Source organism: Anolis carolinensis, unplaced genomic scaffold, assembly GCF_035594765.1.
Source record: "Anolis carolinensis isolate JA03-04 unplaced genomic scaffold, rAnoCar3.1.pri scaffold_12, whole genome shotgun sequence".
NCBI lineage: Eukaryota > Metazoa > Chordata > Lepidosauria > Squamata > Dactyloidae > Anolis > Anolis carolinensis.
The window spans coordinates 8678968-8701556 of NW_026943823.1; the positions used below are offsets into that span (position 1 = coordinate 8678968).

General features: G+C 40.9%; 1 protein-coding gene across 1 annotated transcript; it reads left to right on the forward strand.

Annotated features, from left to right (window-relative positions):
- The first annotated feature begins 331 nt into the window (after window positions 1-331).
- tbx22 (T-box transcription factor 22) lies at window positions 332-20852 on the forward strand. Its single transcript, XM_062963836.1, has 8 exons — window positions 332-599; window positions 2836-2971; window positions 8738-8839; window positions 11087-11261; window positions 13697-13861; window positions 13995-14059; window positions 15010-15095; window positions 18765-20852. Exons 1-8 carry the CDS (start codon window positions 434-436, stop codon window positions 19376-19378), a joined length of 1509 nt encoding a protein of 502 aa, XP_062819906.1. The 5' UTR covers window positions 332-433; the 3' UTR covers window positions 19379-20852.
- The last annotated feature ends 1737 nt before the right edge of the window (window positions 20853-22589 follow it).

Below are 22589 nucleotides of genomic sequence, written 5' to 3' on the forward strand. Positions count from 1 at the left end.
GGAAGGAAGGAAGGGAAGAAGGGAAGAAGGAAGGAAGAAGTGAGGAAAGGGAGAGAGAAAGACAGAAGGAAAGAGAGAAAGAAAGAAGAAAGGGAGGGAAGAAGAAAGGGAAGAAAGAGAAAGACAGGGAAGGAGGAAGGGGAGGAAGGAAAGAAAGACAGGGAAGGAGGGAGGGAAGAGGGAGAGACAAGGAGTTGGAAGAAAGGAAGGAAGGAAAGAAAAAAAGGAGTGGGTAGGGAAGGAAGGAAGCGCCTTCTCTCCTCTTGTCTCTTCTCTCCCTCCTCGTTCTTCCTCTTGGGGAAGCCTGCCTTCGGGATGCGGCGCAAAGACAGCGCATCTGGGTGAATTCGGAGCCTTGACTTCCTTTTGGGGAAACCGAAGCCGGCGGCAGAAGAGAAGAGAAGAGAAGAGCGGGCGCGGGACTGGGGTGCCCATGGCGTTGAGCTCGCGGGCCCACGCCTTCTCCGTGGACGCCTTGCTGGTGGGCAGCCGTGGGGCCAAGCGGAAGGGCCTGGGTCTCCGGGAGGAAGAGGAAGAGGAAGAAGAGGAGGAGGAGGAGGAGGAAGAAGCGGCCTTCTTCAGGAAAAGCCAGGCGCCGGGTAAGCAAAGCAAGCCATCCCTCTCGCAATGGATCGTAACAGCATCTACATCAGGCATGGGCAAACTTGGGCCCTCCAGGTGGTTTTGGACTCCAACTCCCACCATTCCTAACAGCCGGTAGGCTGTTAGGAATGGTGGGAGTTGGAGTCCAAAACCACCTGGAGGGCCCAAGTTTGCCCATGCCTGATCTAGAGGGTGCAATAGACTAAGACCATATAATAATAATAATAAGTGTATTAATGGCTGAATGAACTTTTGTTTACACCCAGCTCCATCTCCCAAAGCGACTGACTGACAGCAAAGGAATAACAGAAATTGATCCTAAGACACACGACAAACCAAACCAATTAAAATGCGCCTCAGTGATTAATAAATATGGTTCAGAATTTAGTATTGACGTTATTGTTATTAATGATAACGACAGCGATGGCTTTATTTTATATTGGCATTAGCATCGTTAGTGTGTATAACAATTTGTATTGATTATTAATCATAACTTTATTATGCTATTATTGTTTATTATTATTATTATATTCATTAATATTTTTCTCCAGGCAGGCTAGGGAGAAAGTTAATCAACCTGAAACGAGCCCACATCTACTTGATATAACTATTAAAAATATGGTAAATACTTTAAACAACAATCACAACAACAACACATAATTTAATATACAGTAGAATCTCATTTATCCAACACTCGCTTATCCAACATTCTGGATTATCCAATGCATTTTTGTAGTCAATGTTTTCAATACATCATGATATTTTGGTGCTGAATTCATAAATACAGTAATTACTACATAGCATTACTGCGTATTGAACTACTTTTTCTGCCAAATTTGTTGTCTAACATGATGTTTTGGTGCTTCATTTGTAAAATCATAACCTAATTTGATGTGTAATAGGCTTTTCCTTTATCCCTCCTTATTATCCAACATATTTGCTTATCCAACATTCTGCCGGCCCCGTTTATGTTGGATAAGTGAGACTCTACTGTATTGTTATTAATGGGGATGGCGTTGTTTATTTTATATTGGCCATTAGCATCGTTAGTATGTATGATTATTAATCCCAGTGTTATTATTCATGGTTCATTATGCCATTATTATTATTATTATTATTATTATTATTATTATTATTATTGACGCAGACAGAGTATGATACAGCAAATGAGATATACAGTAGAGTCTCGCTTATCTAACATAAACGGCAGAACGTTAGATAAGCAAATATATTGGATAATAAGGAAGGATTAAGGAAAAGCCTATTAAACATCAAATTAGCTTATGATTTTACAAATTAAGCACCAAAACACCACGTTTAACAACAAATTTGACAGAAAAAGTAGTTCAATATGAAATGATGCTATGTAGTAATTACTGTATTTAAGAATTTAGCACCAAAATATCACGATTTATTGAAAACATCGACTACAAAAATGCGTTGGATAATCCAGAATGTTGGATAAGTGAGATTCTACTGTATGTGCTGGATTTCGTATCACAAAACCACAAGTCGAACACCCCATTATTATTATTATTATTATTATTATTATTATTATTATTATTTCTGACACAAAGACATCGTATGACATAGCAAATGAGATATATATGTTGGATTTCGTATCACAAAATCACAACACTTCCCAAGTGTTTAGGACTGTGTGATGTATTATTATTATTATTATTATTATTATTAATAATAATAATATGATTATTATATTCATTAACACTTTTCTCCAGGCAGGCTAACCAGCCTGAAATGAGGCCACAACAACATGACACAACCATTAAGAAATATGGTAAATAAATACATCAAACAACAGTACTTTAATATATTTATGATATAATTTGAAATATAAAACGAACTAACCTCCCCACTCCTTCCCTCCGAATTCGGCTGAATCTACACTGCCCTGTATCCCAGGATCTGATCCCAGATGATCCTGTTTTAAACTGGATTATATGAGTCTACACTGCCAGATAATCTGGGTTAAACAAATACTCTGGGTTCGGATTTTTTAAAGTTGCGTCTTCGAATTAGCGCGGTTTGACACCACTCCACTCCTCAAAACTGTAGGATTCTCAAGGCTGTAGTTTTGCAAAGTCTTTCTCCTTCTCGGTCCTTCCTAGTGAGGCCAAACCCGCATTAATTCTGCTGTGTAGACGCGCCCTTGGTTAGGATTAGCTCAAGCAGGGTTTCCAATCTCTCTTGTCTGTGTATTTTTCCTGGCAGAAAAGAAAGCGAAAGGAGAAAGGTCGGCGGCTCTCTCCGAAGAGAAAAGAGAGATCCAAGTGGATTTACAAGGCTCCGAATTATGGAAGCGTTTCCACGAGATTGGCACCGAGATGATCATCACCAAAGCCGGCAGGTGGGTCTCTCGGGAGCCCTTCCACACAGACCTATAACCCGGAATATCAAGGCAGAAAATCCCACAATCTCTGCTTTGAGCTGTGTTATCTGAGTCCACACTGACATATAGTCCGAAGCAGATATTGTGGGATTTTCTGCCTTGATGTTCTGGATATAGGGCTGTGTGGAAGGGCTCTCGGTTTTCTGATTCAGGAATAATAATAACAACAACTATTATTATTAATTGTATTAATAATAATATTATTAATTTATTATTATTACTATTACAGTAGAGTCTTACTTATCCAACATAAACCAGCCGGCAGAACGTTGGATAAGTGAATATGTTGGATAATAAGGAGGGATTAAGGAAAAGCCTATTGAACATCAAATTAGGTTATGATTTTACAAATGAAGCACCCAAACATCATGTTATAGAACAAATTTGACAGAAAAAGTAGTTCAATACGCAGTAATGCTATGTAGTAATTACTGTATTTATGAATTTAGCACCAAAATATCATGATAAATTGAAAACGTTGACTACAAAAATGCGTTGGATAATCCAGAACGTTGGATAAGCGAGTGTTGGATAAGTGAGACTCTACTGTATTAATAATAATAATATTATAACAACAGGAGCTCCCGGTGGCGCAGTGGGTTAAAGCCTTGTGGCTTGAAGGCTGGGTTGCTGACCTGAAGGCTGCCAGGTTCAAATCCAACCCAGGGAGAGTGTGGATGAGCTCCCTTTGTCAGCTCCAGCTCCATGTGGGGACATGAGAGAAGCCTCCCACAAGGATGGTAAAAACATCAAATGTCCCCTGGGCAACGTCCTTGCAGATGGCCAATTCTTTCACACCAGAAGCGACTTGCAGTTTTCTCAAGTCGCTCCTGATACACACAAAAAAACAACACTATGTAACAATATTTGATAAATGTTCTGTTCCTGTTCAAAAAGTGTAATCTCCTGCTTATTTGTGCTGTCCTTACTTTGAAAGTAGTTGTTCTCCAGATACTTGTTTTTTGTGGCTGCCACAAACTAGGTTGAGTTGGTTATGAGATGCTATTGAAATACTAGAGCAAAATGTGCTACAAGATGTCCCTCCAAAACTAAGTTTTGAAAGTTTAATAAACTTTTCCCATTTTTTAAAAAAATTATAGAGCCCATTCGGAAATGACATTTATAACCCAGGAACAGAAATTGCATTTCATTGTGTAATTTAATATATTACTCAGCTCTGAAAGCAATAATAATAATAATAATAATAATAATAATAATAATAAGCACTGTTACTTCTGTTTGCCAGTTCTCTGAAAGGCCGGCCTTGTTGGTGGTCTCCCATCCAAGCCTTAACCAGGGCTGAACTTGCTTAGCATCCAGAAACAGGCCCCTTCTATACTGCCGCATCATCCAGAGGATAATCCACATTATCCGCTTTGAACTGGATTATCTGAGTCCACACTGCCATATAATCCAGCTCAAAGCAGATCATCTGGATTTTATGTGGCAGTGGAGAGGGGGCCTCAAATGGGAAATAATGTATTTTGGTAGTTAATAATAATGATGATAATATTATTTATCCAACAAAAGGATTCCCCCCAGGCAGGAAGCAGCCAAGCTCTGAAGCTGCAAGGCTATTCAATCAATGCTAATCAAGGTGCAACATTCACGCTAGCTTCAAACAGACAAGAGTTCTTTCTCCCACCTTGGACATTATTCTACTGATATATAAACCCCATTTGCCCAGTTTACAACAGACTTCACAACCTCTGAGGATGCCTTCCATAGATGTGGGTGAAACGTCAGGAGAGAATGCTTCTGGAACATGGCCAGACAGCCTGTAATAATATTTATACCTTGCCCCCTCTCCTCCACTTCCAGCGGTTTACCACTATCAACAGATACAGAAAATAATATATGCAATAGACAATAAACCAGGGGTCCTCAAACTTCTAAAGCAGAGGGCCAGTCCACAATCCTTCAGACTGTTAAGGGGCCGAATTATCATTTGGAGGAAAAAAACCGAGCAAATTCCTGTGCACACTGCACATGTCTTATTTGTAGTGCAAAACAACAACAACAATGAAAGAACAATACCATATTTAAAAATGAAAACAATTGTAACCAACATAAACCTATCAGGATTTCAATGGGAAGTGTGGGCCTGCTTCTGGCCAATGAGATAGTCAAGTTAATTAAGATTGTTGTTGTTGTGTGCCTTCAAGTCATTTCAGACTTTGGGCGAGCCTAAGTCCAAAATTATTTATTTATTAATTTGCTACATTTATTTATTACATTTATATCCCACCCTTCTCACCCTGAAGGGGACTCAGAGCAGCTGTATGTACATACAATATATTATATTATTAGCATTGCACAATATTAGCATTATATATTACTATATTGAACTATACTACTATACAATATTATATGTACTATATAACATATAATTAATATTATTATTTTTATTATATTGTATAACATTATAATATTATTATCAGTATTATATGTAAATACAATATATTATATTAAAAATGATATAAAAAGATTATATTATAAAACTGAGGGCGGGGGCCAGATAAATGACCTTGGAGGGCCGCATCCGGCCCCCGGGCCTTAGTTTGGGGACCCCTGCAATAAACAATAAAAAAATCACTCAATGCAATTAAAATACATAATAATATAAACATTAATAAATAACAATGTAAAAGCTATTCGTTAGGCTCCAAGCTATTGATTTATGTTGGTTTAGGGCAATTTTATGATTTTTCATGGGGTTTTCTTAGGCCCCTTCTACACTGCCATATATAATTCAGATTACCTGCTTTGAACTGGATTATATGGCAGTGTAGAAGCCTATGTGTGTGAATATACTGTATAAAAACAAACAATTCTACCACCCAGCTATAATAAGATATATTATTATTATTATGAATGTATATATTCTCTTTGATTTGTGGACTGCATTACATGGTCAGCATGTAGATCAGGCATGGACAAACTTTGGCCTTCCGGGTGTTTTGGACTGCAACTCTCACAATTCCTAACAGCCTGTAGGCTGTTAGGAATTGTGGGATTTGAAATCCAAAACACCTGAGGGTTGAAGTTTGCCCATGCCTGGTGTAGACCATAAAATGCAGTTCACCCAGCATATTGGAATTACTGCCATCTGCCAGCCGTTACAGGGTAACAAAGACAAGGACAAACAGACTTAGAGATAACTTTTGTCCTAGAGCTGTGGTTATTGATGTGGTATTCGGGACTTTGCGGTGGGGATGGAAGGGTGGATGGATGGGTGTATTGTTTTGTGGTGTGTGCCGGGAAAGGCATTTAATTTAATTGTCCAATAGTACAATGACAATAAAGCTATTCTATTCTATTATTTCCCAGCCACAATGCAGTTCAAATTGCATTATATGGCAGTGTAAATCCAACCTGCATCTGCTGGGCAGTTTTAGGTGATGCTATCCATGACAACCTGGATACTACAGTAGAGTCTCACTTTTCCAAAGTTCTGGATTATCCAACACATTTTTGTAGTCAATGTTTTCAATACATCGTGATATTTTGGTGCTAAATTCATAATTACTACGTAGCATTACCGCATATTGAACTACTGTTTCTGTCAAATTTGTTTTATAACATGATGTTTTGGTGCTTAACTTTTAAAATCATAACCCATTTTGATGTTTAATAGGCTTTTTCTTAATCCCTCCTTATTATCCAACATATTCGCTTATCCAACATTCTGCCGGCCCGTTTATGTTGGATAAGTGAGACTCTACTGTATATACAATTAGAGCACTATGATTCCAATGAACTAGTTTCTATCTTGAAATAGGCAGTCCAGGATGGGACATTTAGAATCCGCTAGGACGCATCTACACATTGAGGAATGAATGTAGTAGGCAAATTGCATTAATTCTACCATCTAAATATACAGTAGAGTCTCACTTGTCAAAAAAAAAAAAAACGGGCCTGCAGAACGTTGGATAAGCAAATATGTTGGATAATAAGGAGAGATTAAGAAAAAGCCTATTAAACATCAAAATAGGTTATGATTTTACAAATTAAGCACCAAAACATCATGTTATACAACAAATTTGACAGAAAAAGTGGTTCATTACACATTAATGCTATGTAGTAATTACTGTATTTACAAATTTAGCACCAAAATATCACGATATATTGAAAACATTGACTACAAAAATGCGTTGGATAATCCAGAATGTTGGATAAGTGAGATTCTACTGTAATGGTAATAGATTTTCTCCCTTTCTTTCAAAAACCTGGCATGACTTTTGGAAAGAAGAGCATGTAGTTATTGCAAGGCTAGTGTTTTCTCCATCCTGTATATTAATAATTTTTGTGTGTGTCAGGAGCAACCTGAGTTATTGTTATTATTATTATTATTATTATTATTATTATTATTATTATTATTAATGTAATAATGGGACATTTTTTAAAAACTCAGCACTCCAAAATACATTTCAAAACCAACTATAATATTGTGAGTAGGGAGATGCTATGGTAGGCCTACAATAGGCCTCTATTTTCTTTTCCTGCAATGCCTCCAGAAGCCGGAAACAAAAGGAGAAGCCTTTGCCTTTGTTTGTGTTTGTGTGTCTCATTGTATATGATTGTAAAAGCATTGAATGTTTGCCTGCGTATGTACATTCTGTAGGCCACTCTGATTCCCCAAGGGTAGAAGGGTGGGATCTAAATAAAGTGTATTATTATGTACTAGCTGTGCCCAGCCATGCGTTGCTGTGGCGTTGTCTGGTGGTGTTGGTGAGAAATTGTTGAGGTAGTGGTGGTATTGAATGTCTGTTGTATGGTAGTCTTTATGTTTAGTATGCACACTGAAGTGGATTATATGGCAGTGTGGAGTCAAGACAGTCCAGTTCAAAGCAGATAATATAAGATTCTAAATGGGTTATATAGCTGTGTGGAAGGACCTTGAGTCTACACTGCCATATAATCCAGTTAAAATCTGATAATCTGTGGAAGAGGCCTAAGTGAGGCCTAACTGTGCCTGTCCCCTGGGCTGAGTAGGTTGCTAGGAGACCAAGTGGCCAGAGCTTAGCCTTCAAACTGGCAGCAACTGGATAAAAACTATTATTCCTCTTCCTGTAATTAGGACTTTATTTTTCTTTTCTTTTTGTTGTATCAACCTAGAGCCGTGAATGATGGGTTGTGTTGTCAAATTTCGAAGTTGGGGGGCCTGTAGTTTTGTTGTTTTGTCCGCTGCCCTGATGCCATCACTCTTTTATATATACAGATTATTATTATTATAACCCTATTTTCAGACTTTCTTTTGTATGGAAGGAAAAGTGTTCAAACTCTGCCGCTTTTATCCTTGTATCTTCCCTTTGAAATGAACAAAGTGGGGATGAATGAATACAGCTGGACATTCTTTTCATTGCCAAGTCTCCATGCTAAGGAATGCTGGGATTTGTAGTTTGGTGAAGCAGGGAAGGCTAAAGGCCTTGTAGAACCAAAACTCTCATGATTCCATAACATATTTTTGTGTGCGTGTGAGGAGCGACTTGAGAAACTGCAAGTCGCTTCTGGTGTGAGAATGTTGCCCAAGGGATGCCCGGATGTTTCACCATCCTATGGAAGGATTCTCTCGTGTCCCCGCATGAGAAGCTGGAGCTGGCGTATGGGAGCTCACCCTGCTCCCCGGGTTCAAACCTCTGACCTTTCAGTCAAAGGAGAACACTGTTACATGGGTGGCCTCAGGTGACATCTATCCCATTTTTTTCCTTCTCCTTTCCATAGGAGGATGTTTCCTTCTGTTCGGGTCAAAGTGAAAGGTCTGGATCCAGTGAAACAATACTACATTGCCATCGACGTGGTGCCCGTGGATTCCAAAAGATACAGGTAAAAGAAAATATTTTTTTTTTACATCAGGCATGGCAAATTTCGGCCCTCCAGATGTTTTGGACTCCAACTCCCACAATTCCTAACAGCCGGTAGGCTGTTAGGAATTGTGGGAGTTAGAGTCCAAAACACCTGGAGGGCCGAAGTTTGCCCATGCCTGATCTATACTGTAGAATGAATGCAGTTTGATACTACTTTTAACTTCCACGGCTTAATGCTATGAAGTCATGGAAGCTGTAGCTTTACAAGGTCTTTAACTTTCCCTGCCAAATAGGTTTGGTGCCTCTGTAAACTACACTTTGCCATGGCAGTCAAAGTGGTATCAAAACTGCATCGTTCTACAGTGTTCCCATTGATTTGAATCAGAATGAAACAATTTAAATATTGTCATTATTATTAATATTATTTTTATTTATTTATTATTATTATATTTATTATTATGACACAGCAAACAAGATAGATATGCTGGATTTCGTATCACAAAATCCCAAGTCGAACACTTCCCAAGTGTTTAGGACTGTGTGATGTATTTTCGGATGATGCGTGCAGATCCCAGTAGGGTGGCCTTTTGCAGCTGACAGATCGTAATTTTGTCAATGTCTATTGTTTCCAAATGCCGTCTGAGATCTTTTGGCATGGCACCCAATGTGCCCATCACCACCGGGACCACCTGTACTGGTTTCTGCCAGAGTCTTTGAAGTTATTATATTTATTATTATTATTATTATTATTATTATTATTATTATTATTATTATTATTATTATTAACTGTATTAGCCACTCAAGGTGACTAACAATCTCACACTAGTATAAAAAGTGTGATACAAAAGTTAAAAAAGCAATTAACACTGCAGTCAAAACAGAACTAAAACACAATAAATACACTTAAAATGGCCTTTAGCTCTCATTGGAAGTAGGTAGAATTTTTGGTTTCCTAGGTTGGAGCTACACTGTCATACAATCCAGTTCAAGGCAGTTAATCTGCATTCTGAATCTGGATTATATGGCAGTGTAGATCCAGTCCTTGAAGCAAGGGAAATAAAACTGTATTTGGTTGAGGATCAGAAGTACAGTAGAGTCTCACTTATCCAACATTCTGGATTATCCAACGCATTTTTGTAGTCAATGTTTTTTTCTGTCAAATTTGTTGTGTAACATGATGTTTTGGTACTTAATTTGTAAAATCATAACCTAATTTGATGTTTAGTAGGCTTTTCCTTAATCTCTCCTTATTATCCAACATATTCACTTATCCAACATTCTGCCGGCCCGTTTACGTTGGATAAGTGAGACTCTACTGTATTTGGAGAAGATGTATTGTCAACAGCTTTCATGGTGGGAATCAGTGGGTAGCTGTGAGTCTTTTGGGCTGTATGGCCATGTTCCAGAAGCTTTCTCTCCTGACGTTTCACCCACATCTGTGGCAGGCATCCTAAGAGGTGCGAGGTACAGTAGAGTCTCACTTATCCAACACTTGCTTATCCAACGTTCTGGATTATCCAACGCATTTTTGTAGTCAATGTTTTCAATACATCATGATATTTTGGTGCTAAATTCGTAAATACAGTAATTACTACATAGCATTACTGTTTATTGAACTACTTTTTCTGTCAAATTTGTTGTGTAACATGATGTTTTGGTACTTAATTTGTAAAATCATAACCTAATTTGATGTTTAAAAGGCTTTTCCTTAATGCCTCCTTATTATCCAACATATTCTCTTATCCAACATTCTGCCGGCCCATTTACGTTGGATAAGTGAGACTCTACTGTATTTGGAGAAGTAGTGGAATGATCTGTCACAGTGTCTACTTTGGAGGAGGGATAACTTCTAATTTATAGTTCTTGCCAAACAACAAGCTTGCTTGGGATAGGGGCTGCAAGAGCACAATGGATTAAACCCATGTGCCAGCTGAGCTGCTGACCTGAAGGTTGCGAGACGGGGTGAGCTCCTATCTGTCAGCCCTAGCATCCCATGCGGAGACATGAGAGAAGCCTCCCAACAGAATAGTAACACATCCCGGCACCCCCTGGGCAACGTCTTTGTAGCTGAAGTGGCTGAGATGCAAAAGGATGGGCCTGAGGCTGTTAGGAATGGTGGGAGTTGAAGTCCAAAACACCTGGAGGGCCGAAGTTTGCCCAGGCCTGGTATAGATACTATTAGGTTCCATCCCTCTCCTTCTTTGCCTTCCCTTCTTATTGAGCTGATCTCCTTTATGACTTCCCTACCTTGTGCTTGTGTTTGAAGGTACGTCTACCACAGCTCCCAGTGGATGGTGGCTGGGAACACGGACCACTCCTGCATCACGCCTCGCCTTTACATCCACCCGGACTCCCCCTGCTCCGGAGAGACCTGGATGAGGCAGATCATCAGCTTCGACCGGGTGAAGCTGACCAACAATGAGATGGATGACAAAGGGCATGTATGTGCACACTTCTCAGATGGGTTAGACCAGGGTGGGCTGCTATGCATGGCGAGGAGACTACATTACCTCTATCAGCCTCCAAGATCATTTTCTAAAACATTAACTTTTGCCCCCTAATACCTCCTAGGGCAGTGATGGCCAACCTATGACACGCGTGTCAGCACTGACACGCCTAGCCATTTTTGCTGACACGCTGTTGCATGTAGATTGATTGAATGACTCTGCCTTTTGTGGCCAAATTCGGTGTGATTTGGTCCAGTGGTTTTGTTGTTTGGGAATTATGCACATTACATTATCATTATATCATTCTATTATTATTCTATTATTATTGTAGTATATTATCATATTATTACTATTATATTATTATTATATTATTCATTATTCATGACTACATTGAAACTAGAATAGAGAGAAATCAGCATGGAAACTGCAAGAGGTACCATAGATTGTTGTACATGGAAATAATGGTAGTAAACAGTTTTTGATTTATTAAATACAGTTATATAGTACAATTATTCATTTTTGTTATTTAAACTATACATATTGCGAAACTATGGTTTTTTTCTTGAAGTGACACACCACCCAAGTCATGCTAGGTTTTTTTTTTGGGTGAATTTTGACACACCAATCGCAAAAGCTTGCCCATCATTGTCCTAGGGTGTTTAAAGGGGATCTCTTCTAGGCCTAAATTGGTTTGGAGATCCCAAAGACATGGGTGCATTTGGTGGCTATATACAATATAGATATAGAGACACAAACATAGATATAAATATCTCTGTCTTGCAAAAAAGTTTTTTTTTACTCCTTCTGATATGTAGTTCCAAGATCTTCCACTGCTCCTATGGATACCAAAATCTTTGGATTCTCAAGTCACATTAGATACAATAGTGCAGTAAAATGGAATTCCTTATATAATAATAATAATAATAGTAATAATAATAACAAGGAGCCCCGGTGGCGAAGTGTGTTAAAGCACTGAGCTGCTGAACTTGCAGACCGAAAGGTCCCAGGTTCAAATCCCGGGAGCGGCTTGAGTGCCTGCTGTTAGCTCCAGCTCCTGCCAACCTAGCAGTTCGAAAACATGCCAATGTGAGTAGATTAATAGGTACCACTCCGGCGCTCCATGCAGTCATGCCGGCCACATGACCTTGGAGGTGTCTATGGACAGCGCTGGCTCTTCGGCTTAGAAATGGAGATGAGCACCAACCCCCAGAGTCAGACATGACTAGACTTAATGTCAGGGGAAACCTTTACCTTTACCTTATATAATAATAATAATAATAATAGTAATAGTAATGTGTATAATAATACATATATTACCCACCTCTCCTTGCAGCTCACAGCAGGTAATATACATTGTATCACATTAGATATAATGTTGTAGTAAAATGGAATTCCTATATAATAATAATAATAATAATAATAATAATAATAATAATAATAATAATAATACATATATTACCCATCTCTCCTTGCAGCTCACAGCAGGTAATATATCCTGGAGAGATCCTGAGGATCTATGAAATGGTGGGAGGCTACTACATACCTACACATTGGTGTAGTGCTTTTTGTGTGTGTCAGGAACAACTAGAGAAACTACAAGGACGTTGCCCAGGGGATGCCCGGATGTTTTACCATTCTGTGGGAGGTTTCTCTCTTGTCCCCGCATGGGAAGCTGGAGCTGACAGACGGGAGCTCACCCCGCTCCCTGGATTGAACCACCAACCTTTCCGTTGGCCAAGGGTTTGACCCATTGTGTCACCGGGGCCTCCTGTTGTAGTACTCAGATGTGTGCTTTGTGGGTTGTTTTTCCAAGTATTATCAAGCTGTGGTTGGTTGAATCAGTGGATACAGAACCCATGGATATGGAGGGGTGGCTACTTGATGTGGGTGGCCACCTTTTGCCATCATTGTGTGGCCTGTCTTGAATTCTTTAAGGTGGTCTTGGAGCGAGGAGAGGAAGTTCTCACATTGCCATTGGCAAAAAAGATCCCTTTACTATTTCCCTTGGATTTGTTCAAGGATCAGGAGGTTTATTATTATGTTCTCTGACTTGGGCTGGCTTATAAAGGAGAGGGAACACAATGTTTGCACATACAATTATGGTCCATGGCTTCTATGTCAGGGCAGCATTGAATTCAATCTGGCTTTAACTCTCCTTTTCAAAGGAGCTATCCAAGGTGCTGGACCTGTTTGGGCCATATTCTTGTATAGGATACCCCCTTGAAAGTCTGAACTAAAACTTGGAATGGACTCATCAACCCATTGACATGGAAACCCCAGTTGGACAAGTTTCTAAGATAGCTCCTAACTATTTTAAATGGCATTGAATAGGCAACTGTCTGCTCTCTGAACCAAGTGACATTTTATTCTGTTTTTGGTGGGATTTTATAAAGTTCTGGATGCAATGTTTTCTGTTTTTCGCTTTACAGATAATTCTGCAATCCATGCATAAATACAAGCCCCGGGTCCACGTGATTGTCCAGGACTCTCGATTCGATCTCTCCCAGATCCAGTCTTTGCCAGCCACAGGGGTCCAGACCTTTTCATTTAAAGAAACAGAATTCACCACAGTCACTGCCTACCAAAACCAGCAGGTAAATCTCTTAGTTTGTGCATGGATAGAGTTTGCAAGATCTGCTTCTGCATCAAACATTTCCCTCCTAAATTCTAGCTTGTCATGATCACAATACTTCTTTCCTTTGTCATTTGGTTGAAAAATTCTCATAGATAACAAAACTCAAGATAGACCGGAATCCCTTTGCTAAAGGATTCAGAGACCCTGGAAGAAACAGGTAAGGAGTGTTATTTTATTCATTTGATTGCTGGCTGGTTAGATGCATCTTTGCTGTTTAAATGGATTTCTTTTAGTCTACTATTGATCAAATATGCTAGGTAAAGGTTTCCCCTGACGTTAAGTCCAAGAGCCAGCATTGTCCATAGACATCTCCAGGTCATGTGACCGGCATGACTGCATGGAGCGCTGTTACCTTCCTGCTGGAGCGGTACCTATTGATCTACTCACATTTGCATGTTTTCGAACTGCTAGGTTGGCAGGAGCTGGGGCTAACAGCGGGCGCGCATTCCGCTCCCGGGATTTGAACCTGGGACCTTTTGGTCTGTAAGCTCAGCAGCTCAGCGCTTTAACACACTGTGCCACCAGGGGCCCCACAATTATGCTAATGTATGAGTAAATACAATATTTTAGAGGGAAGCACCAACTTCTTTTTTTAAGATATTGTGTTTACATTGTGCAACAACTTAGAGAAGGCTTTTCTGTTTAAAATGCAGTGTAAGTGCCTGTGTTAAAAATAAACTATTGTAGAAATAATTCAGTTCAACACCACTTTAACTGTCATGTGTCAATGCTATGGAATTCTGGGAGTTGTAGTTTTAAAAGGTTTTTCACCTTCTCTGCCAAAGCGTGCTATTGCCTCACCGAACTCCAACTTCCTAGGTTCCATAGTATTGAGTCATGGCAGTTAAAGCATCTCAAACTGCACTAATTCTGCAGTGTAGATCAGTGGTTCTCAACCTGTGGGTCCCCAGGTGTTTTGGTCTACGACTCCCAGAAATCCCAGCCAGTTTACCAGATGTTGGGATTTCTAGAAGTTGAAGGCCAAAACATCTGGGGACCCACATGTTGAGAACCACTGGTGTAGATGCACCCGAGGATCGAGACTTCTGTCCTGGAGCCATGCCTTAATGTCAAGACTTCAACTAATGTCTGGGTTTCGCTTTGTAGAGGAGTCTTGGATGGACTTCTGGAATCATATCCATGGAGACCATCACTTACTCTGGATTTTAAGTCCTTCGGTGCAGAAAGTCAAGGTGAGTACTGATCTTGCCATGTTTTCCGAGATGGTGATGCTGAACTTTAACAGTCAATATATTGTATTGTCAAAGGCTTTCATGACCGGATTGTTGTGAGTTTTCCGGGCTGTCTGGCCATGTTCCAGAAGCATTCCCTCCTGACGTTTTGCCCACATCTATGGCAGGCATCCTCAGACGTTGTGAGGTCTGTTGGAAACGATATCTGTGGAATAATGTCCAGGTTGAGAGAAAGAACTCTTGGGGCCGGGCTGTGGCGCAGCTGGCTAGTAATAAGCTGCAATAAATCACTACTGACCAAGAGATCATGAGTTCAAAGCCCGGGTCGGGTTAAGCCCCCAACCATTAAATAGCCCGGCTTGCTGTTGACCTATGCAGCCCCGAAAGACAGTTGCATCTGTCAAGTAGGGAAATTTAGGTACGCTTTATACAGGAGGCTAATTTAACTAATTTGCAACATCATAAAAAACTGCCAGCAAAACACGAGGAAAGGAATGAGGAAGTACAGCCACTAGTGGACAGTGAAGCAACAGCTCCCCCTGTGGCCGGAATCGTGAAGCTGGAAAAAAAAATGTTAAATGCCTCTGTGTCTGTCTATATATGTTGTTTGTCTGTTGGCATTGAATGTTTACCATATATGTGTTCATTGTAATCCGCCCTGAGTCCCCTTCAGGGTGAGAAGGGCGGAATATAAGTACTGTAAATAAATAAATAAATTGTCTGTTTGAAGCAAGTGTGAATGTTGCAATTGGTTCCCAACCTTTGCGTCTCCAGGTGTTTTGGATTTCAACTCTGCCTTCTGCAGAATTCTGGGGTTTGTAGTTTGGTGAGGCCCAGGACGTGTCTGGCTGAGCGTTTAAAGCCCCCCCCCCCCCCAAAGTGGATTTAAAGTAGACCCAAGCTCTAGTGTGATGAGGTCCTGGTAATTGAATCATTGAGTTGGAGGAGACCACAAGGGACATTTATGTGACATGTAGGAAAAGCATAATCGATATATCGATTATATCTGTGAGCCGCCCCAAGTCCCTCTGGGGAGATGGTGGCAGGGTATAAAAATAAAATTATTATTATTATTATTATTATTATTATTATTATTATTATTATTATCGAAGCAGCTGTGGAGTATGTGGAGAGAGCTGTTCTTTATCTTGGGTGATCCAGAGCACCCTAAAGGCAACATGCCAGCATTGTCTTTTGTTATGCCGACGTTTTCCTTCCCGGTCCTAATTCAAGGTGCAGGTTCTTACCTAGGTAAAGGTAAAGGTTTCCCCTGACGTTAAGTCCAGTCATGACTGACTCTGGGGGTTGGTGCTCATCTCCATTTCTAAGCCAAAGAGCCGGCGTTGTCCGTAGACACCTCCAAGGTCATGTGGCCATTGGCATGACTGCATGGAGAGCCTTTACCTTCCCACCGGAGCGGTACCTATTGATATACTCACATTTGTATGTTTTCGAAATGCGAGGTTGGCAGGAGCTGGGGCTAACAGCAAGCGCACATTCTGCTCCCGGGATTTGAACCTGGGACCTCAGGTTCAGCAGCTCAGCGCTTTAATGCACTGTGCCACCAGGGGCCCCATAGGTTCTTGCTCTATAAAGCCCTAAATGGTTTGGGACCCGCCTACCTTCGTGACTGTGTTTCCCCCTATGAACCTGCACTATCTCTTCGTTCATCGGGGGAGGCCCTTCTCTCGCTCCCGCCTCCATCGCAAGCTCAGCTTGTGGGGACGAGGGAGCGGGTCTTCTCAGTAGTGGTCCCCCAGATCTGGAATTCCCTCCCTAGGGAGATCAGGCAGGCACCCACCCTTGCATCTTTCAAAAACGAGTTAAAAACTTGGTTTTTTTGTTGCGCATTTGAATAATTTAGTCCCCATGACCTAAATTTAAATTAATAACTATTTTTCGCACTGTTCCCTTTCTCTATATTTAATTGGATATCCGTCCTCACCCCAACTTTGTCCTTTTGCCTGAGTGAAGCAGCCCTGGGCACCATTAAATGGCTGAGTGGGTTGCTAGGAGACAAAGTGGGCGGAGCTTAGCCTTCTAACTGGCAGCAATGGGAAAAAATAATTATTCCCCTCTCTCTAATTAGGACTTTATTTTTCTTGTTTTTTTATGTCTAAACACAGCGAGGATGACCATGTCTTTTGTGGCCAAGTTTCGTGGGTTTTGGGTGTGTAGTTTCGCTGTTTACTTTAAGTTAGAAATGGTCAGAACATTTATATATATAAAATATATATATATATATATATTTTAAAAAAAACAAAACCTGTGCCCGGCCACACATTGCTGTGGCGAAGTATGGTGGTATGGGAAATAAAGTATTGAGGTATTGGTGGTAGTTAAGGTAAAGGGTAAAGATTTTCCCCTGACGGAGCTTAGCCTTCTAACTGGCAGCAATTGGATAAAAACAATTATTCCTCTCCCTCTAATTAGGACTTTATTTTTCTTTTCTTTTTGTTGTATGAACGTAAAGGCATGGATGAGGGGTTGTGCTGCCAAGTTTAGTGTTTCTGGGATGTGTAGTTTTGTTGTTTTGTCCTAGGCCGAAATTTCATTACCATTTTTATATATAGTTTATTGCACTTTAGTTTAAATGGCCCCTCCACGCTATCCGCCTCTATCAACCTGGTGGTCCTTCTAATTTTATTTTATTTTTACTCATTTTATGCTTTAAATGGGTTTTTATGGTTAGTGTATTGTTTTTCCATAATGTTGATTTTACTGCGTTTTTATTCATTGTAATATGTTTTTAATTGCTGTACTTTGTTCATTGTTTTTGGGCCTTTGCTCCATGTTAGCCGCCCTGAGTCCCTGCGGGGAGATGGTGGTGGGATAGAAAAATAAAGTTACTTACTGCAAAGATGTCAGACGGGGGGAATCTTTTTAAAATTCCACCTCTGACACCAATTGCGGAGATTAATTAATTATATTTATATTATTATTATATATTTTATATCCGCTGCCACCAGTTATTAAAGATGTTTTATTTAAAAGCTGCCACCAGAGGTAAAGATGTTTATAATGCGGCCACCAGATGTTAAGGGGATTGTCAACTCTTGCCACCACAATTGGAAGATTTAGTCACTGGCTACTTAGAGAGGAGACTTTTTAAATTTTATTTTTCTTCTTTCTCCTTGTTTGCTTTAGATGGTAATATAGGTGACAGAAGCTTAGATGGTAGAAGGAACAATAACACGTTTATTCAGGCACAAGCTTAATAGTTACAGTAACTTCTCTTTAGAGGCACTTGGACTAACCGTTGCAAAGCTATATTGAGGTGTTTCAAATTCCTTAAAATATCACTTCCTTCTCTACTGCTTTAAACTGCAGTCACCCTGTGAATTTCAATCACAGACTATCTGTTCCTTATCTGGAAACAGACTACCTTAAAATAAGCCACCAAGCTTAATTTAAACTGAATCAAATAAGCACTTGAGTCTCCCTGATTCTCCAACTTAGAATCAGCCTTAACTGTACCTCAGCAGGGCACAGACTAACTGCTTTTTCTTCAAACCTGCACTTTTCCACCAAAATGGCAGTTGGCTCCACCCACTTCTCCATGGCAACCAACTCATGAGTGCAGAGTAACTGAAATATTGACCCTTTTAAAACACAGTTAAACATGACATCTGTAAACTAAAAAAATCACACTTCCTTCCTTCCTTCTAGGTGGAAGCCCTGGCTCTTCTCCCGTGACACCCAACGGGGCCACTCCGTCTCCCCTCGGCGCTCTCCTTTCCTCCTCTTGTTCTCCTCCGGCATTCCATCTCTCCGCAGCCAGCCTTGGCGTCTCCTGCCCCGACTCCTACTTCCACCATCTCGGCCTTCCTCTCTGCTACAAGATTTGTCCAGCCAGCCTCTTGAGACAGCCGTCGCTGATGTTCCCGAGCCACCACAAGCTGGGCCACGCCAGCAGCCCTTCCCTTTTGCCACACTTCATGGTGGAGGTGCCCACGTTGTCTTCTCTGAACATAGCCAACGTCAAAAGTGGCAAAGCGGAGGAGTTGAGCAGAGCAAGTTCCCAAGGGCCCGGCACAGCAAGCCATATGTTGTATGGTTTACACACACCTGGGAACATTTTGTCGTCGGGCCCCGTAGCCCAAGAAGCCCTGAACTGTGCCTTGCATCCTCCCTATGGCTTCTATGGGTACAACTTCTCGGTGCCTTCAAGACTGATGAATTCAGCGAGTCACTTCAAAGTCAATGACAGTATCCCATCCCCGCTCCGAGAAAACAGGTGCAGCCATTCTCCATGGTTTTCCACAAGTAACCACTGCCTTTAGTAGCCATGGCTTGGACACTTCACAAGGCTAGCTGTGGATCACTCATAATATGAAGGACTAGGTGAAAGAGCTTTCTCAATTTATCCAATTTGTTTCCATGTTGATGACATAGGAGCCTCCAGTGGCACAGTGTGTTAAAGCATTGAGTTGCTGAACTTGCAGACCAAAAAGTCACAGGTTCGAACCCAGGGAGTGGAGTGAGTGCCCACTGTTAGTTCCAGCTTCTGCCAACCTAGCAGTTCAAAAACATGCAAATGTGAGTAGATGAATAGGTACCGCTCCGGCATGAAGGTAATGGCACGCCATGCATTCATGCCTATGGCAACATGACCTTGGAGGTGTCTACGGACAATGCCGGCTCTTCGGCTTAGAAATGGAGATGAGCACCAATCCCCAGACTCGGTCACGACTGGACTTAATGACAGGGGAAAACCTTTACCTGACCGGGTGACATAGACAGCAATATGCAACAGTTGCCATTCTTTTCACTTACAAAATAGGGTCTCCCAGTCCTATATCCCCAATAGTGCAAGTGGTGGCTGGTGGTTTCCATGTCAGTGAATCTGCTTTGAGTTTCCATCTGAATTTTAAAGAAGCCCTCCAATGTACAAAACACAAAACACTCAAAGTGTGACACAAAATACAACAAGTGCAAAACAAAACAGGCAATAAACACAACATCATAAATTCACAGTACCCCCGGTAAAAAAAACAATAAAATACAGCAATTGCTGCAGATAAAACAGCAGTATTCGATCTCAGAATTGTAAAAAAAAAAAAAGAGAGTAAATGGTTCTCATATGTATTATAAGAGAGTCTAAACATGATTGAAGGCTTAACCGTGAGTTGGGAGGATTGTTGGGAACAGTGTAGTTCTGCATGCACATAGAGAACTGTTATGCTGCATACATGTGTCGCATATGAAATCAGCCTCTGTATGACAGTGAACTAGGGTGAAGGAATAATCCCTCAGCCTCAAATGAGCAGTATAAACTATATGGTGATATATATCACACAAATATCCTCTTTGGGGGAAGATCCGGCTTGAGGAAGGGGTAAAAATCATACAGATAATTTAGCTCAAAAAAGTCTCCCCAAAAATGTGTTGCTCTGACATCGTAATAACAACATGAAAGGCAACGGAGCAACCCAAAGCAGAGACATGATACGCGTGTGAGAGAAAAAGACACAATGGCTAATTTATTTGGTCATTTGAAAAGATCTGGGTTCAATGTAAAATCTTGCCTGTTCCAGATTTGCACTTTGTAGCAGGATTTTAGAATTACGAGATTGCTGGAATGGAGAGTGATCCGAGAATGTTCTCAACACCAAACTCTGTGTCTTGCTTTTTCCTCCAAGGGTTGTTTGGAGGAGCATCTTTTTGGACTCGAAATTGATTTCAAGGACTAATGCTTTTGTGTCTCCCCACTCCTGCCTCTGACTGCTTCCCCTCTCAGTAAAGCACTTAAATATATTATCCTTGCTCTCTTCCTAACTTCAAAAAGTGCCATGGCCAAGATCCTACATTATTTCAATGCAGTGTCAAATCTCCGGAAGAGTTGTGTTGCGATAGTACTATGCAATCTCTACAGTGAATGCTACCATAGGTCAACATATGAAAGCCAGGACCTGTCATCTCATTAGACAGTATATGCTGTGCATTGACGTTCCTCTCCAGGTGAATTATCTGTCTATATATATAAAAGAGTGATGGCATCAGGGCAGTGGACAAAACAACAAAACTACAGGCCCCCAACCTCGAAATTTGACAACACAACCCATCATCTACGGCTCTAGGTTGATACAACAAAAAGAAAAGAAAAATAAAGTCCTAATTAGAGGGAGAGGAATAATTGTTTTTATCCAGTTGCTGCCAGTTACAAGGCTAACTTCTGCCCACTTGGTCTCCTAGCAACCTACTCAGCCCAGGGGACAGGCACAAGAGTTTGCAGAGACCCCTAAGGGCCATCCAGCCCAACCCTTTTTACTATGCAGCAGGACACAATCCAAGCATTCCCAACACATGGACAACGTATAAATACTATACAATACTACACAGGGACATAGACCCCCTCTACCCTCACCACTTTCACAGTACACAAACAACCAAATGCATACTAAACACAAAGACAACCATACAACAGACATTCAATACCACCACTACCTCAACAATTTCTCATCAACACCACCAGACAACGCCACAGCAACGCTTGGCTGGGCACAGCTAGTTGTGTGTATATAATGCTTCTGTAAGCAAACTCCACTTGTGCCATTTTCAGCTGGATGTGACTATTCTGCATGATCCAAAAAATATCTATATGTACTACAACTTATTTATAAACATGATCTTTATAGATCTGTGCCTGGAAGACTGGTCCATGGGTATCTGATGGCCATCTGCACCACTCCCAATGTATTTCAATGCATCCACACAGCCTGAGTCTTGGGCAACTCATATCTATGCCAGGTCCACTTCGATTCCAAAAACAAGACCCAAACCATATCCTTAATTTTAGAGTCTTAGACACACAACTGGTATTACGTGACAGGTTGGCGAGGACTGGATTTAATACTAAAACAGGGACTAGAATGACAGACTCCAGACCAAATAGGAAGAGATGGATTTCACTTGCAAAGTGTGGATAGCTATTTAGAGAGCAAGAACCTTATTTAAGAAACTCCACAACAGATGGAAAATAACCAATAGTTTGCTTGCCCCGGTGGCGAAGTGCATTAAAGCGCTGAGCTGCTGAACTTGCAGACTGAAAGGTCCCAGGTTCAAATCCCGGGAGCGGAATGAGCACCCGCTGTTAGCCCCAGCTCCTGCCAACCTAGGAGTTCGAAAACATGCCAATGTGAGTAGATCAATAGGTACCGCTCCGGTGGGAAGGTAACAGCGCTCCATGCAGTCATGCCGGCCCTATGACCTTGGAGATGTCTACGGACAACACCAGCTCTTCGGCTTAGAAATGGAGATGAGCACCAACCCCCAGATTTGGTCACAACTGGACTTAACATCAGGGGAAACTTTTACCTTTACCTGCCTTGCTAGACACATAAGTAGTAAGAAAGGCTCTTAAGACCACGGAAGCCTGAGCATGCGCAGAGGTCAAAGCTGGTGCAGGCAGCAGATGCAAAATATATGAGTACAGGTAACCATGAAGAGTAAAGGACTTATCTAAATGGAAGGAGGGGGGCTTTTATCCTCTTG

Excerpts from the sequence above, each read along its gene's own strand:
- tbx22 (XM_062963836.1), top strand. The coding sequence starts at position 434 with ATGGCGTTGAGCTCGCGGGCCCACGCCTTCTCCGTGGACGCCTTGCTG. Across the intron at positions 11,262-13,696 it reads AGATGGATGACAAAGGGCAT|ATAATTCTGCAATCCATGCA; the intron begins GTATGTGCACAC and ends TTCGCTTTACAG. Across the intron at positions 15,096-18,764 it reads CTTCGGTGCAGAAAGTCAAG|GTGGAAGCCCTGGCTCTTCT; the intron begins GTGAGTACTGAT and ends CCTTCCTTCTAG.